At 41.0% G+C, this 15,809-nt stretch overlaps 2 protein-coding genes across 4 annotated transcripts in view; one reads left to right on the top strand and one right to left on the bottom strand.

Moving 5' to 3' along the window:
- Window positions 1-15,809, bottom strand: part of cep135 (centrosomal protein 135) — a 29,678-nt gene that overhangs the window by 12,744 nt on the left and 1,125 nt on the right. Inside the window, exons 4-25 of one of the 3 annotated variants that reach the window (XM_008407437.2) lie at window positions 15,592-15,733; window positions 15,400-15,484; window positions 14,411-14,539; window positions 14,092-14,307; window positions 13,947-14,012; window positions 13,706-13,856; window positions 13,394-13,623; window positions 12,596-12,751; window positions 12,371-12,505; window positions 12,179-12,256; window positions 11,948-12,099; window positions 10,880-10,995; window positions 10,617-10,771; window positions 9,878-9,933; window positions 9,601-9,769; window positions 9,408-9,518; window positions 9,127-9,312; window positions 8,469-8,678; window positions 8,135-8,337; window positions 7,922-8,026; window positions 6,972-7,097; window positions 6,794-6,839 (exon numbers count right to left, since the gene is read on the bottom strand). In XM_008407437.2, the coding sequence (XP_008405659.1) occupies window positions 6,818-6,839; window positions 6,972-7,097; window positions 7,922-8,026; window positions 8,135-8,337; window positions 8,469-8,678; window positions 9,127-9,312; window positions 9,408-9,518; window positions 9,601-9,769; window positions 9,878-9,933; window positions 10,617-10,771; window positions 10,880-10,995; window positions 11,948-12,099; window positions 12,179-12,256; window positions 12,371-12,505; window positions 12,596-12,751; window positions 13,394-13,623; window positions 13,706-13,856; window positions 13,947-14,012; window positions 14,092-14,307; window positions 14,411-14,539; window positions 15,400-15,484; window positions 15,592-15,733 (2,999 nt within the window). In that variant the 3' untranslated portion in view covers window positions 6,794-6,817. Of the gene's footprint in view, window positions 1-6,793; window positions 6,840-6,886; window positions 7,098-7,921; window positions 8,027-8,134; window positions 8,338-8,468; window positions 8,679-9,126; window positions 9,313-9,407; window positions 9,519-9,600; window positions 9,770-9,877; window positions 9,934-10,616; window positions 10,772-10,879; window positions 10,996-11,947; window positions 12,100-12,178; window positions 12,257-12,370; window positions 12,506-12,595; window positions 12,752-13,393; window positions 13,624-13,705; window positions 13,857-13,946; window positions 14,013-14,091; window positions 14,308-14,410; window positions 14,540-15,399; window positions 15,485-15,591; window positions 15,734-15,809 lie in introns of those variants that run through there. The other 2 variants (XM_008407438.2, XM_008407435.2) reach the window with 2 other exon arrangements.
- Window positions 2,793-6,716, top strand: chst14 (carbohydrate (N-acetylgalactosamine 4-0) sulfotransferase 14). Its single transcript, XM_008407439.2, has 2 exons — window positions 2,793-3,454; window positions 4,585-6,716. The coding sequence occupies exons 1-2, from the start codon at window positions 3,158-3,160 to the stop codon at window positions 5,410-5,412; spliced, it is 1,125 nt and encodes a 374-aa protein (XP_008405661.1). The 5' UTR covers window positions 2,793-3,157; the 3' UTR covers window positions 5,413-6,716.

The following is a 15,809-nucleotide window of genomic DNA, read 5'->3' as shown; positions in this document are numbered from 1 at the left end:
GACAGTGGAGCATCAGGGAAGATGGCTGTAAGACATTTTTGGAAATATCTTGACATTTTTATAACAATATTAATCAAAAAATATATATATATTGTTTAGCATTCACCAACAAGCTAATACAACCAAATGGTGAAGCGATTGGCTTACGCTGCTTTGTCAGTCTCAAATGTAGGCGTTTGACTCACTCCAGCAGACAGAAGGACGAGAGTTCAGGCCTGGAGAAGACTCCATGTCTCTCTTAGGTATGGCAGATTCTCCAAACCATCAGGCTGGCTCAAACTGGTTGTTGGTTTTCAGTCCTTCCTGTCCAAAGCACCCAGCATACGGTGCAGTCTAGGTGTACGTGTCAGAATCATGGAGCAAATCAAAATCCCTCAAGACACAGACCAGTTTACTTAACGCCATCACCCTGACGAGCACAACACCAGCAGCCCTGTGAATTCATCCCTGGCAAACTGCCATCCATTCTCCCTGCCTCTGTGTGTCTCAGCAGCAAAGTCTACTGACTGGGCCAGAAATACCAGCGTTGATTTAAAATGCTTTAAATGACCCGGAAGAGCGACTCTATAATTTCATTTTTTATTTTTGTCCAAGACGTTTAAGGCCCGCACCATATGGCCTGTGTATGGTTTCGAGCTGACTAACAACCTGACGTTTGAGATGCTGCTATGGAGCATCATATATGTAAAAAAAAAAAAAAAAAAAAAAAAAGACTGCCATAGCTTCGGCAAAAGACTCCATCAACGTAGACCCTAAAGGCACCAATCAATACGTAGCTGAACCGTTAATGGCAAATTAGCGGATGCTGCCGCACAGGGATTACGGTCTATTAATTGTCATCCAAAAAGGCGCAGGAAGAACAAAGAATCTGGCATCCGTTTTTCGTGCATATTGTCACAAACGGGTTTCGAAAAGCGTCCACGTTATCATCGTCGCTTTAGTTTTAATAGGAGGTAACATGAATGCAAATTTGGCCTGATGCAAAACGCGTTTGCGCATTTCAAGTCACAACAAATTGCAAATATCATCAAGCACATGTACGCACACACACACACACACACACACACATCTGTGGGAGGGATGAAGCAGAAGATCAGTGCGGGTCAATTGTAAATGAGAAGTGGGCTGTGGTGACAAGGTCACCAGCGTCGTGCAAATGAGGGGGGTAAAAAAAAAAAAAAAAAAAAAACAAACAGTCGGCACAAACACAAACAATATGGAAGAAGAGAGGAAAATCCCAGCACCTTTGTTTGAGAACGCGCTTCTTCCCCTTCGATCGGCGCTGAGGTAAACCCTGGCCCCCCGGCAGCTCCGAGCCCTTTTGTGTTGCTGATGCTGCGGGTGCACGACAGGCAAGACGCACGCACCGAGAGACGCTCCCCACACAGCTGCCCGCGTGCCAGACGGAGATGGAGAAAGGGAGGGTGTGGCAGCGAGAGCAGAGCGCAGCGAGCGGTGGCGGCGGCGCGGCGCCGAGCCGAGCGTCACGATGCGAGCGCGGTGTACGGTGAAGGCGCGTGCTTCCTCGGAGTCATTAAAGAAACGAGGAGGTGAATGAAGCCACAATCCGATAGGGAAAATATATAATCAACTCTGAAAGCTACACTCTGTGTGGTTGTGAGGGAAGACCTCATCTTGGAAATATGTCAAAAATCATATGGTGCAAATGTTGTCTTTGGTGTTCAAATAATTTTGGATCTCAAAAAAATGAGCAGATTTATCCCAATTAAACATTTCAAAATTTTGTGTCATGTTCCAAAACATCAGTCCTTAAATTGCATATTATGGCCGCAAAACACAAAAGAGGGCAACAGTGGAAGATACAAGATTATCAGTTTTCAATAAAATTCTTACACTTTTAGTTGTTCCAGAAAACATATTTTCATGTTAAGTGAAAATAAGTTATTCACCTGTGTAGAAGTTGGCGTGAATTAAGAAAAGTGGCAATCAGGGGATATTGGTTTCAGCTTGCATGGGGGCCGTCATTCTGACTCACATGAAGCAGAAAACTTTAAATGTCATTGCAGCTTGGCGTGACATTTAAAGGTATAAGGTAGCACAAGCTAAAATTTTCAGTTTTTATGGACACTAGTCTTTTTCACGAGAAGCCAGAGAAATTATCCGCTTGTTCTTAGGCAATTTGAAAGTTGCCCTTCCCCACCTGTACATCAGTACAGCAGGTGTTTCATCTCAAGAATTTGATCCAGAATAAATGTGTCTGGCTGTAAAACAAACAAACAAAAAAAAAAACCCACCCCAAGTCATTACGTTACAATGCAATTATTTTAGGCAATAGGAATACTTAAAGAAAACTACTTAGATTATGCGATAGATTTATGTTGTTACCCTTAGAAAACCTGAATAATTTAATAATTTTACATATTTTTTTATTGCGGTAAGCTGAATCTGGATTTGGATGTAAAGAGCAAGTCTGGTTCATTATGAATGAAAAATCAGCAGCATTCCTCTGAAATGTTAGGAATTAATGACTAAAATACAAATCACATGTTTCTTGCCTAAACTTCTTAGGGTGTTGAGACGGGAACTGAGCCGTAGGGTGAAACTTAAACTGAAACGTGGGATGACAAGCTGTGTTATGACCAGCTGGGAAACTACCTTTCCCAGAATCCCAGCTGGACATTTCTGAGGAGGAATTGTGCGGACCACATTGTTTACAGTGGTGGTCTGCTGTTGACTCGCTGCTCAAATAAAAACATTCCTGGCAGTAAACACATGTTATAAATACACTGACATTTTCTGTTTGTTTAATATTTTCTGTTTGTTTAATATGGTTCGCTTTTCAGGTTAGCGACCATTTTTGAGGGTTTTATTTTGAAATTATTTACGTGTAGATGTGTTAAAAGTCATCTACGAGAGAAAACTTGCAGAGAGGACTGAGATGAGATGTACTCCACCCAGTGTAGAGTATATTTAGAGTGGGTCCTCCACCGTTTATGTGAATACTTTTCCGGGATTTTATTGTGATAGTCCGCACAGGATTTTGGCAAAACGCGCTTGGAAACTTACTTCGAGCCTTAGAATGGGTACGTGGTAGGTACCGAGTGGAAACTTCCACACAGAACTGCCAGCATTTAAAAGTTAAAAAAAAAAAAAAAAAAAAGCTGGCGAACACCGGAGAGACGAGCAGGACGCGGTCATGATGCTTCCACGCAGACAGGACTACGGGAAGAGAAGGAGCGACGGCGTGCGGAGCGGCTCCGTTATAAACTTCAGGATCGCGGGGAGCCCGGGCTCTGTCCGCCGCAGCTCCGCCCTGCTGCCCTCGGTGCTAACCTTCCTGGTGATCGTAGCCTCCGGAGGCCTGCTGCTCATGATAGAGAAAGGAATGCTGAACAGCGTGGAGACACCTTCTCCCCGGGGCAGCGCAAGGCGGCTGGAGCTCATCGGTGAGACCCGAAAACACGGTGCAGACGGCGCGGACGTGGACTCCCAGGTACTTCGAGCGTTTACCTTTATCGATCATCTCCTTCCAGCATTCGAGTTTTAGTTACTTTATTTTATTTACAAAACTGTCAAAAACAAAAAGTTAACTGAAAAGACTTTTTTCCCTCCCGGTTTTACATTTTGCTTTAAACAGCTTTTTGTGTCACCAAGTAAAGCCCTTAAACTTGTACACACATTTCAAATTCAAAAACACTCTCCAAAAAGGGAAATTAAATGTACCTCAGATTTACAACATGCTAAACTCTAAAAAGTGTACCATTCATTTCTATCCAGTCAGTTCAGCTCTCTATTCATCTTCTCTCAGAAAACAATGTTTAAAAATAGTCAACGCGGAAACTATTCATTGTGGACTTTAAAAATCTGTTTTTTAATGGAAAAATGGCTCGCAAAAGCCACCGTTTAAACAATGTCATAAGTTTGCCACAAGCCATGTAAAGGGAACAGCAGAGAAATCGCTGATTGTTTTCTTTACGCCTGTATGCAAACCACCGTGACAGAAAACCTTTAAGACCCTCATCCCTGTAGTGAAACATGGTGGTGGGGATGCTTTTCTTCAGCTAGAACATCAGTTTGAAGTTGATAAGATGGAAAGAGGTAAACACAAGGTAATCCTGGAAGATAATCTTACAAGGCAGCAAATGATTTGAGACTGGGGTTGGAGGTTCATCTCAAACATGCAACTAGAGCTACAAAGGAATGATTTATGTCAAAACATCCATGTGTTAGTACGGCCCAGTCACAGTCTAGACATGAATCCAACTGGGAATTTTGTGGCAAGACTTGAAAACCAGTCTGACTGAGCTCGAGCTGTTTAGCAAAGTTTCAGTCTTTTGATCTTTGCAGATCAAAAAACTGATCTGCAGCTGTAATTTGAGCAAAAGGTGTTTTTTGTTAAATATACAAAGTTCTTACAGACTGGCTGAATATAGCACACTTTTGAGATGTTCAATTTTATTTTTTTTTAAACGGTATATCCACTTGACTTTCACAATTACCTAAAAACCCAAAAATAGACATAGCCTACATTTGACGTTGCATGAATCAGAAAAAGTTCTACGGGTATGAGTAGTGGTTCAACATTTAAATTTATTTCACCGGTGGTTTTTCCTTCGCATGTAGATCCTCCAGGAGATCCGCAACCGCACCATCAGGACCATGTGCAGCCAGAAGAACATGCCCCACAGCGTCTGGTCCCTGAGTCCCCTGCAGAGGAAGACGGTGCTGCAGCACATCCTGGTAAACGACGAGTACCGCTTCCTCTACTGCTACGTCCCCAAAGTGGCCTGCTCCAACTGGAAGAGAGTCCTGAAGGTCCTGAGCGGAGTCTTGGAGAGCGTGGACGTCAACATCAAGATGGATCACCGCAGCGACTTGCTGTTTTTGTCTTCCCTGAAGCCCGAGGAAATCCGCTACCGCCTCAAGCACTACTTCAAGTTCATGTTCGTGCGCGAGCCCATGGAGCGGCTGCTTTCCGCCTACAGGAACAAGTTCGGAGAGATCGAATCCTACCAGAAGAAGTACGGAGCGGAGATCGTGAAGCGCTACAGGAAGGGCCGTGCCAAGGATCCGTCCGTGACGGGAGACGATGTGACCTTCGGAGAGTTTGTACGTTACTTGTTAGACGAGGACGTGGAGCGCATGAATGAGCACTGGATGCCCATTTACAACTTGTGCCAGCCCTGCGCCGTTTCTTATAACTTCATAGGCTCGTACGAGCAGCTTGGAAGGGACTCGGAGTACGTGCTGCAGCGCATCGGCGCGCCGCCTTTTGTTCACTTCCCAGAGAGGCAAACGTGGTACAAACCCGTCACCACACAAACGTTACACTATTACTTGTGCACTTTGCCGCAGAAGCTACTCAGGGAACTCCTGCCGAAGTACATTTTAGACTTCTCTCTGTTTGCTTACCCCCTCCCAAACACAACCACTGAGCACTGCCGGCATTAATACGTAGTCCTTTTTCTGGTTTTTAAATGTTTATATATATGTATAGAAACTCATTTTGTATTATTTTTATTCCTAAGGAAAAAAAAAACAATTATTTTGAGAGATGTTAAACATGTACAGCTGATGTCACACCAACCACTAAAGCTTCAAAAAGGTCATTGAAACCTGTATGAACTGTTACAGTAAATAGGTCACAACTGTGTCAGCTTGAGTTCATTACTGGCATGGATCTTAGTAATTTAGTTATTTTAATTTGTCTGAACTGTTATTCTTGTCAGGTTGGAATGATGAAGCAACATTCAACTTCAAAGACAAATTAAACAAACAAATGTAATATATTTTCACCAGCCCGCTAATTAGCTAGCTGCTTGAAATCAACTAGCTGTGGTGAAATATCTGACCATTCTTCTAACATGGAGTGTTAAAGTGGTTTTCTGGCATAAACCTGACATTAGCGTCATCTGAAAACTCTCAGTAGGGCTGAGGTTGGATTATTGTACTGTCAGAAACTTGTATCTTAAGTTTCAAACTATTCGTTGATTTGAGAAGTTTAAAGGTAGTTCACCTTTCATCAATAATCCATCTAATTTGTGCCATGTACCAGTACCCTTCAAAATCATTCTACCATTTCTGATAAGAGGACCAGAACTATGCCAGAACCATCTTGATGGCTATAAGTACCCCGTTACCAAGGTGCAGCTTGCTAAGAGACATTTGACCAAATATTTCGGGATGCATTTTGTTCAACTTTGAACATGTGTAGATTAGGAAAAAAAAACAACTAAAAGTTCAGATTTATTTGCACCCAGTTCTGTTTTAAAATAAATTTTGGTGCATGTTGTGTTACCAACTCTCTGCCAAAAACTAAATTACAGAACTTTTGTACTTGTAAGCCAATCTAATGTTCTAATCTTGGACAGCGATGTCCCTCCCCTCCTCTTGGAGCATTAAACTGTTTACCATCTAATGAAACTGAGAATTTTTTTTTTTATTACGTACACCATTTCTTGTTTTGATTTGTGAATCCCTTTATTTTACAAATAATTTATTAAAATATATATATATAAAAAAAACAATATTAAGTATAATCCACAAAACTCAACATTTCAATACTTAAGTGCTTGAGGTTTGGAATGCATTTCATTTTTAGACACGTTTGATCTGCGAATGTACCTGATGCCAACGGCGTGCAAGTCGAGTTAGAATAGAAAAAAAAAAAAGTTTCACAGCAGCTTCCACCCCTCCCCATGTCCTGAGACATTGTTTGATTAAGTAAACTTTAGCACCACTGAGGTATGCTGCAGGCTACTTCATGCCAAGATCTGTGGAAGCCTTCATACTTCATGTCCAGACTTAAACTTCAAGTGTTTATCTGACTCACTGCAACTTCATTTGTCGTTAGCCGTTAATCCTTGAAGCTAACACTCCTAAAAGGGAGAAAGGGAGGGGAAAAAAGGGTTTCAGCATTTAGGGTTTAAACATAATAAAAATGTGTCATTTGCAGTTTGAAACAATAGACTATGTCAAAAAAAATGTTTATGATCCTGACCAAACCGTACTTGTCTGAGTGTTCATGACTTCGGAGGACGGAGCGTTCTGCAGAGGTGTGGTGAGAGCCGCTGGATGAGCTCTGGAGAGGCGAAAATGACAAACCCTGCCTACGCATCTCCTGAACCGCTCTTTCACTGAGGAGAGAGGGACAATGCCACACATCTTAAGACTTGTGGAGTTGCATCAAAATCACCCAAGATGATCCACTTTATGCATCTACAAGTTAAATGAGCTTTTATACTGAATGTAGAATTTTTCTGCATGAAATAATCAAACTCCAATCCTCGCCAATAAATATTCTTCAGCTTGTAGAAGCAACAGCAGGACTTCTGCTGCCTCACTGTAAACAGGGATTTGTCAGTGAGGTCAAAATCTAAACAACGTACTTCTCCAAATACAACATTAATGCTTTTCTACATTTCCCCTCCTTCAAAGTGAAAGTGGCACGTAAGGCTAATTACCTAAAAGTTTTACAAATAATCTTTTTAAACACCCAGAGTTTCTACACATTTCCTATTAAAATTCCACATTTTCCAGGATCAAATTTTCAGTGTTCTGCCCTTTTTTGTCATTTTTAAAGTATTAGTAAGGAGGTTCGCTATAACTGTACTTCAGATGTTCTTGCAGTGGTCAGGACAAAAAAAAGAAACTGGTCAGAAAGGTAAAAAAGTGATGGATGGACCGATTGCTTCAAAGGCAGATGGATAAGGTCGACTTGAGAGACGTATTGATTTACTGGATGGATGAACAGCTACAATTGCTAAAAATAATGGATTGAAAACCAGGATAGATCAACATAGATGATGATTTCCTGAAACCTGAAAAATACTCAAAATTCCAAACTTTTCCAGGCTGTGTTGGAGTTCTTTTTTTTTTTTTATAATGGCTTCTATATTTACAAGTGTCAGCAGGTGATGCGACAGTGAAAGTTTTTTCCCCTCAATATAAATAAACTCACCGTTCAAAGCGCTCTGTGGTCAGCTGTCTTTTCAGCACGTCCATCTCTGTCTGCATCTGAGACACTTTCCCACGGAGGTGGGACACATCTCTGGTGTTCTCTGCGCTTTATGCACATACGAAATAAACATTCAGCATTCTTTTTTTTTTTTTATTAAAAAAAATACTTTATTGAGCTCAAAAACCAGTAAAGTGGACTGGATTTGTCTTTTACTTTTTGCTGTCAGCCAGAGCGAGCTTGTCGCGCAGGGCTCTCAGCTCGGACTCCCTTTCGCTGGCACCCAGGTGCTTCTGGAACTCTTTCTGCCGATTGGTGGACAGCAGTGTCTCGAGGTTGCGCACCGTCAGCCTCTCACTGGCTAGTTGCCTCTTCAGGACCTCAATCTCTGATCGAAGATCCTCCAGTTGTCCGGTGATCTGATTGCAGGAGAACAAAAAAAAAAAAAAAAAAAAAAACATCACAAAGAATGCAACAAGTTCTCTGCGATATTACGGTAGATGGAATAATAATAAAATAAAAAAAAAAACACACACAAAGTCTTATTCACCCTCTCTAGCTCCATGTTCTTGGAGGTCAAATGTCGTGCAGCGAATTCCTTTCCAGAGTCTAGTTTGACACAGAGTTCCCTGACAGAAGTCAGATCAGAAACGAGTGCCGCCTTCTCCTCCTGGGTTTTGTACAGGTCCTCCTCTAGCTGGGACATCCTACGGGTCAGGGAGGACACCTGGGCTTCATAAGCTTGCAGCGCCTGCATGTGCTGAGAGAGCCAGAAGGAGGGAGAAGCCACGTTAGGATACTGATCACTTCAGTTTATTACACCGATATTGATCTAAAAAAAAAAAAAAAGAGAAAAAACCCCTTTAAATATATGCTTGGAGGTAGAGATGCCAGTTATCGATTATTGAGTTAATCTAAAATTTATGTATCGATCAGTTGGTAAGCGGACATTTTCTTAAAAACTTGAGTTTTTTTTTTTTTTTACCGGCTATATTAAATGTCTGAACAAATAAAATTGTGGTTTTCTCACATTATTAAACTTAGACATATTTGTAAAATGGAACTGGAGCCTTTTAGGTTGCTGGATAGAAAAATAAAAGACGAAAACAATAATATAGGTGAAAATGTGCAGCACTCAAATTAATCTTAAATGGATTAATTGTTTGTATACCTGCTTGGAGCACATTTTTTTTCTTTTAATGCTTCACCTGTTGGATCTCTTTGTCTTTTAGTCCGACGGTCTCCTGGAGCTGCCTACGCTCTGTGTCCAAGGAGAGCAGCTCCAGGCGGATGGAGTTATTGAGGCCTTCTGCCTGGTGCAGTTTCTGCTCCCATTCCTGCATCCCGGAGTGGGCCATCCTGAAGCGCTCCAGCAAGTCCCTGTTCTCCTGTTCCTGGCGATCACCGGTTAAACAACAGAAAGTGTTTCCACAGATGACAAAAACTAGCAGAACAAGCCAAAGCTACAGAAACGAGAGTGTGGCCTTACCTTTGTGACCATCAGTTTCTCTATTCTGGACACTTCAGAAATGTACGACTGGACCCTGGAATTCAACTCGTCCTTCTCGTGCAAAGCCTCCTCCATTTCTAAATGTACAACCTGGACAGGGAGACATTTCTTTGGTTTGTGTTCGACTTTCTAACAACAAAAAACAAAAGCGGGGTTTAAAATCTCCATCTACTTGGTTCTCCCTGGTCATAGTGGCCAGGTCGTCCTGCAGCCTCCTGTTTTCTCTCAGCAGGACTTCTTTGTCTCTCTGGAGAGCAGGCAGCTCCTCCTGAGACGAATCCAGCTGCCTCCTCAGACTGCCGATCTCCCGTTCTCGACTCTTCAGCGCTCCTTGCAGCTGACTGAACGGAAGACAGAAATCGCATCAATTTCGCCGTTGAGAAAAGGGTAGCGGCTTATCGCAACGGCTTCCGCTGCCGAAATACGGCTCAGTTAAAAGCGGTACTCACGCTAGGGAATTGTCCATATTTCTGACAGTGAGTCTCACGTCTTTGAGGGTTTTTTCCTGGAAAAAGCCAAAGGATTGCTCGTCATTAGTTCTCACCAGAACCCACTGAGACATTTACACATTACAGTATTTATTCCAGATGATTACAGAAAGAAAAACCACAAACTCACATAATATTATATAACACAACAGTAAATCACCGATTAAGGTCATTTAACCTCGATTTCAGCTTTGAAATGTTTGATAGTTTATAACAGCGTTATTATTTATTATTACTTTTTCCTGGTCAAGTCAGCCTCTTGCTGCAATTAAGGAAAAAAACAACAACAAAAAGCACAGATGGGTTGAAGTTGGTTTGATTGTTTGCATCGAATGAGTGAGGATGGAAACAGTTTTTCCACCACAAAGTATCATTTATATTTGGAATTTTTATGAATTCAACCCAGAGAATACTTCTCTTATTTTTATAAACTAAACTCAGCAAGAGCTTTTTATTTTTAGAGTGTCGAGAACATCCGCCTCAAAAACTGCTGACACTCCATTTTTTGAGCTAATTATGATGCAAGAGCAGCCATGACGCATGTTGTTCCAACACTGCACTAGCTTAGATGTTGACATTTGAACATCCTATATAATTTCTTGATGCACACATGAACAACAAACAAACAAGCTTTATCTGACAATTGTGTTTCTTTGACAAAATCCTTGTAAACAGAAAGTGCTGATGAACTTGTTGGTACCTTCTGGGACATTTCATCCTGGAGAGCAACCAGCTTCTCCGTCTTTTGATCCACCTCGTCCTGTAGGATATCTTTCTCTCTGTCCAGGACACAGATCGACTTCTGGAGAGTTTCCACTTCCTCATTCCATTTGGAACTCTGCTGACTCAGCTCCCCTAACAGGAAGAGGACAAAAAAGCCAACTTTTACGCTGCTACATCAAAAAAAGAAAAAAAAAAAACAGTTTTGAAGGTTTGCAACATCTGGCGGCTCAGCACAATCACCTAATCTCTCTCGAAGTTCTCCGATCTGCTCGTGGGCCACATGCAGTTCGTTTATCTTCACTGAGAGTCTTCGCTGGATGTCAGACAGTGACTGCTCCATCTGCTCCTGCACCAGTCTACATACACCACAAGACACGTGAAATTACAAATCTTTCTTGTCTCAACACAATTATAATAACTTTGGAAATGAATTTGACGGATCAAGCTAAGATGCACCAAACGACAGATCAAAAATCATAAAATGTTCTCTTGATTGGCTCTGATTCAAACTGTTTTTCCCCCCTATTCATTAAATGTATCAAAACTAAGGACCGGCACCATTCTTGGTCCATGAACGCATCAAACAACACAGGCATTCTGATTAGTGGTGGGCGACATGGACTTAAAGTTTTAAAAGTGACGATAAAAACCATTTACCAGTAATTGTTTTTTTTTAGATAGCTGTGTGTCACAGTAATTACAGCCCCACAAACACAAATACTGCTCTTGAAAACATTCCCAGTTGGAATGCACTACTTCAGGACACTAGTCACATAAACACTAAATTAAACCATAACTGCCTTTAATACTTTCAAATGTATTGATATTTATCAATAGTAAAACTACCAATTCCAACAATGCAGACAGTTTGAGGGTTTTAAAAATTAATTGGATTTTTTCACAATTTGAATCAGAATCCCTGTAAGAAATGTATTGCGATAAATGATAAAATCTATAATAAAATCCCAATCCTAATTCTGAAACATTTTGTCTTCAGTTTAAAAGAAATGCAAGAAATCAGACAAAGACAATGGACAGCTGGTTTGATGCATAAATGAAGGTCTTCATTGAATTACTTCATTTTCTGTAGAATTCAAAATTAGCACCTCAATCGGTGACTCCTGCCTCTGAGCTTTATGGGATATGGTCCTCAAAAATTGAATATCATAAATTGTATCAGTGAAAAAAACAAAAACATACTGTAGACAATTGGTAATACGTTTTCATAAAAATGCGATATTTTCCTCAACAGCAGATTAACAGCGGTGCTACAGTAGCTGATCCAAACAGGAAACCGGCATGTCGTACCTCAGACTGTTGGCCTCGGCCAATCTCTGTGCCACTTCTTCCGCGGCTTGGACCGAAGCAATGGAGCGAACCTTCAGCTCTTCCTCCACAGCCTCCTTGTCCTCTTTCAACAGGCACACTTGAGCCCGCAGGTCCAACCTCTCCCGCTCCAGCTGCACCCCAAAAGCACTCCAGTTACGACAGAAACATAACGCATCCGATAGAGAAACTATCAGATTAATGATCACTCACATTCCTGACAGTATTCTCCAACTCGAGAATCCTCCTCTCGTCTCGCTCTCTGTCGGTGAGCACTGACATCTGGGCATCCTGCAGATTGATAGCAGTGACCATATAAGCGAGTAAACAAGTGGACGTTTTTTTTTTTTTTTTAAATCAGTTAATTACTTTTTAAAAGAAACCAACTGATCAGATAAAGTTTACCTTTAACCTCTCCATCAGCGAGTCCCGTTCAGAGGTCATCTGGTCAAACTTCATCTCCTCTCGTCTCACCTCCTCCTGCATTCTGCATTCAGCCGACAGATCTGCTCTGCGGGCCGACATTAGGTCGTCTTGAGCCTGAAAGAGCCAGAATAAGTGAAAATTATGCAGCATAATTTTTGTTTTGTTTTTTAAATTTACATTTTCTGATGTGTATTGAAAACGTACCTGCTTAAAAAGGGTCTTGAAGTGGTCTCTCTCATTACTGAGGACTTGAACGTTGTTCTGAATGTCCTCCATCTGCCTCTCAAAGTCCATCAGAGCGGCCTTGAGCTCATTCTTTTCTTTGATTACAAAGATCAGTTCTGGGTCTGGAACACTTCCCTGAGAAACGGCAGATTGTGAAGAGACGTTTGGCATCGATTTTGAAAGATCTTGTTTTTCCAACAAAAGTAACAGCTTTTATCCAAACCCACAGGCTTCGGTCTGCAGGGGCCTTCTGAGTCTGGCCTCAGTCATTGGCCTTTTTAGTTCCAGTTTATATTTCAAACATTCGATTGAGAAAGGTTCTCAGTGGGGTTTTTTTGCCCATAGTTTTAAAAAAATCAACAAAGTCTCAAGATCTTAGTTGCTTCAAGTTAGGTTACGTCTCACCGAGGTTTTGCGAGGTTCAACAAAGAAACACAAGCATGATACTGAAAAGCATCCAACAAGGAAACTCTGCTCTTAGTGTTATGTGACATTTAGGAAGTATAAATAAATTGGGTAATTCTAATTCTAATTAAATTTTTTTCATTCTTTAAATATTTCCTTCAGATTTTTGCATTTGTAGCATTATTTCATATTTTAATGAGTTATACACCTTTGTTTAAATTCTAGTTTACCTTGGTAAAATAAGTTTACCTTACATTAGTATGGGATAAAAGCCATGTTTTCAGTTTCAGAGGAAAAGCAGTCTTTCAGATTAAGGATCAATTGGGTAAAACCTGTTGATAAATAAATCAGAATAAAGTTGTTAGCAGCAACCTTGCTCACTTTGCCTTTCGGACTCCTGCCTCTCTCTGGACTGCGGCTGGGACTCGAGCCCGGCCCGCTGGCTCCTCTGGCTCTCTTGTACCGCTCAGACTCTTGGCGGTAGAAATCCCTCTCCTCCTCGAGACTCCTGACGAAGGCGTCCAGACGAGATGGGGAACGCTCCCTGCCACAGACGCCGTGCTTGGTACGGAAAGCCTCCAACTCCAGCACCAGGTCTTTCTCTAGGTAAACGCATGTCAAGTCACGGCCGTTACAAAAACATGACGCAGGTCTCGGCGACGGGGACGCGCACAGCAAACCTACCGGCCGCCATCATCATCTCCACTTTCCTCTGCAGCCTGGTCTTGTCGTCCTCCAGGAAGTTCACCAGTGCCTCCATCTTTTCGTTCTGCTCCTTCAGCTCCACCAGCTGATTACTGAAGCGGTTTCTTTCAAACTCTGCTTCGGATTGCTCCTGGATTCGTACGTTATGTTGAATCGTTTATATTGTTAGAAAATAGGCAAAAAACAAATAAATCATCTGTATAACATCTAATATACAAACCCTTCTTGTCTGTGTGACAATATCCTCAAGGTCTTCAATGATTTTCTCTTTCCTTTGAATTTCTTTCTACAGAGCAAAAAAATAAATACATTTACAAGAGGTATTTATAGTTAATTTCACATTTCCATCTTACACATTTTCTTACTTTTGCTTTTTGTAGCTCTATATCAACATTTTCCAACACGCGCTCCTTGTCCATCTCCATGCACTGCGCCAGGTGATCTATCTGCGTCAGCTCCTCACACAGCTCCAGGTTCTTTAAGGAGAGGTTCGCCACCTCTGTGGAGGCGTCCTTCTTCGTTTGTTGCAGTCCCTCTATCTTGTCCTGGAGGGCACTGTTGGCCTCCTGTAAGTACTCGATCTATAAAACACAGAGCAGACCACGGTCACAAAGAATCTACCAATATCACAATCGTTTTCTGCAAATTTTGTATTTTAAAATCGGTATTGACAGCTCAACTTGCCTGGAGGTTGAGATGAGCGATCAGTTTTTCGTTGCTGACGTTTTGGGCTTCTAGGGAAATGGCGTCATAAGGCCGCCCTCCGTGAAGTAAGCGGTTCAGACGCTCCACCTCCGTATCCCTTTCGTCCACCTTTCAAAGAAACGCCTCAATAGATTTAAACAAATTTCTACGCGGCCAAACAATTAGGGCTTGGATGAATCGATTGCTATAATGTAATCGTCAACTAATTTAAAAATCTTTTAGTCGTTAAGTGGAATATGCAGAAAAGGTAATTTGTTGAAAGAACAAAACTGAGAAGTAATTAAGCTAGGCACACTTGTCTGTACAAAATGTCTATACATATTTGTACATTTCACATGCAAGTTAAAAAGAAAATCTTTGTCTGCAAATATGAGATAAAAATCACTCAAGTGGAATAGTTCAAACTCCTATTTAAAAAAGGAACCATCACCATTAAGCGCCTTTTGCTAACAAATTAGTCAGCTAGTCAAAAAAAAAACAAAAAAAAAAAAACGGATTACTGTTCGCAGTATTAATGTTTGGTCAAGCAGAAAGGGCTGATGTTTTTAGTGGGCGTGGTCAATATTGACTTAGAATTTTATCGCAATATTTTGTGCTACTATTGTGATAATGATAAAGATTATGGAAAAATAAAATTGAAAAAGAAGAAAAAAACCCCTCACCTTTTACCATCAATAACTGAAATTTATTGCGACAATAGTTCTACATTTTTCACAATGAATGTTAGTAAAAAAAAAATTTTTTTACTGCAAATGCATTCTTTGCTGCAAATGGTCAAGCCGACAATAAAATGTTTATTTCCTTATTTAAAAAAAAGAAAAAAAGAATTGAATTAATTTATTGCACCTTTCAAAGTAATTGTAATATTGTATAAAAAAGGCTTCAATAATCGATTAACTGTCAGAATAATTGATAACTAATATAATCATTACTTGCAGCCCTAGACACATAAATTAGTTTTCCCTCACCTGAATGCTGAGTTGTTTTATAGTTTCTTGGGAATCTTCCAAGTCTAGTTTGAGGTTGGCAATGTCTTCCTGCAGTTCATGGATCCTACAAATCAATGTTATCATGAGCTGAGGGGAATTGATGCAATTACCATCAAGGAAACTACTTTACAAAGTAAAAATAGCATGACTCTTAATAGCTTAAAAGCAAACCTTCCATCAGCTAGTTGCAGTAGGTCAGCTACATACGGATCATCGGGCTGTGGGACAGGATAGGCTGATGTATATGAAGGAGGTGCAAGCTCATCAATCTGCATTCTCTGTCGTCTGAAAGGAATACTGCGCATTTTCCCACCTACGAAGGAATGAAAAGAGATTTAAGTGTGCGTATGAATGTCAAATATCCCTTCTTTAATGCAGCCACAGGTTAC

Source organism: Poecilia reticulata, linkage group LG4, assembly GCF_000633615.1.
Source record: "Poecilia reticulata strain Guanapo linkage group LG4, Guppy_female_1.0+MT, whole genome shotgun sequence".
In the NCBI taxonomy this organism is placed as follows: Eukaryota; Metazoa; Chordata; class Actinopteri; order Cyprinodontiformes; family Poeciliidae; genus Poecilia; species Poecilia reticulata.
This window is presented reverse-complemented; position numbering and strand designations above follow the sequence as displayed.

Excerpts from the sequence above, each read along its gene's own strand:
- chst14 (XM_008407439.2), top strand. The coding sequence starts at position 3,158 with ATGATGCTTCCACGCAGACAGGACTACGGGAAGAGAAGGAGCGACGGC. Across the intron at positions 3,455-4,584 it reads GCGCGGACGTGGACTCCCAG|ATCCTCCAGGAGATCCGCAA; the intron begins GTACTTCGAGCG and ends CTTCGCATGTAG.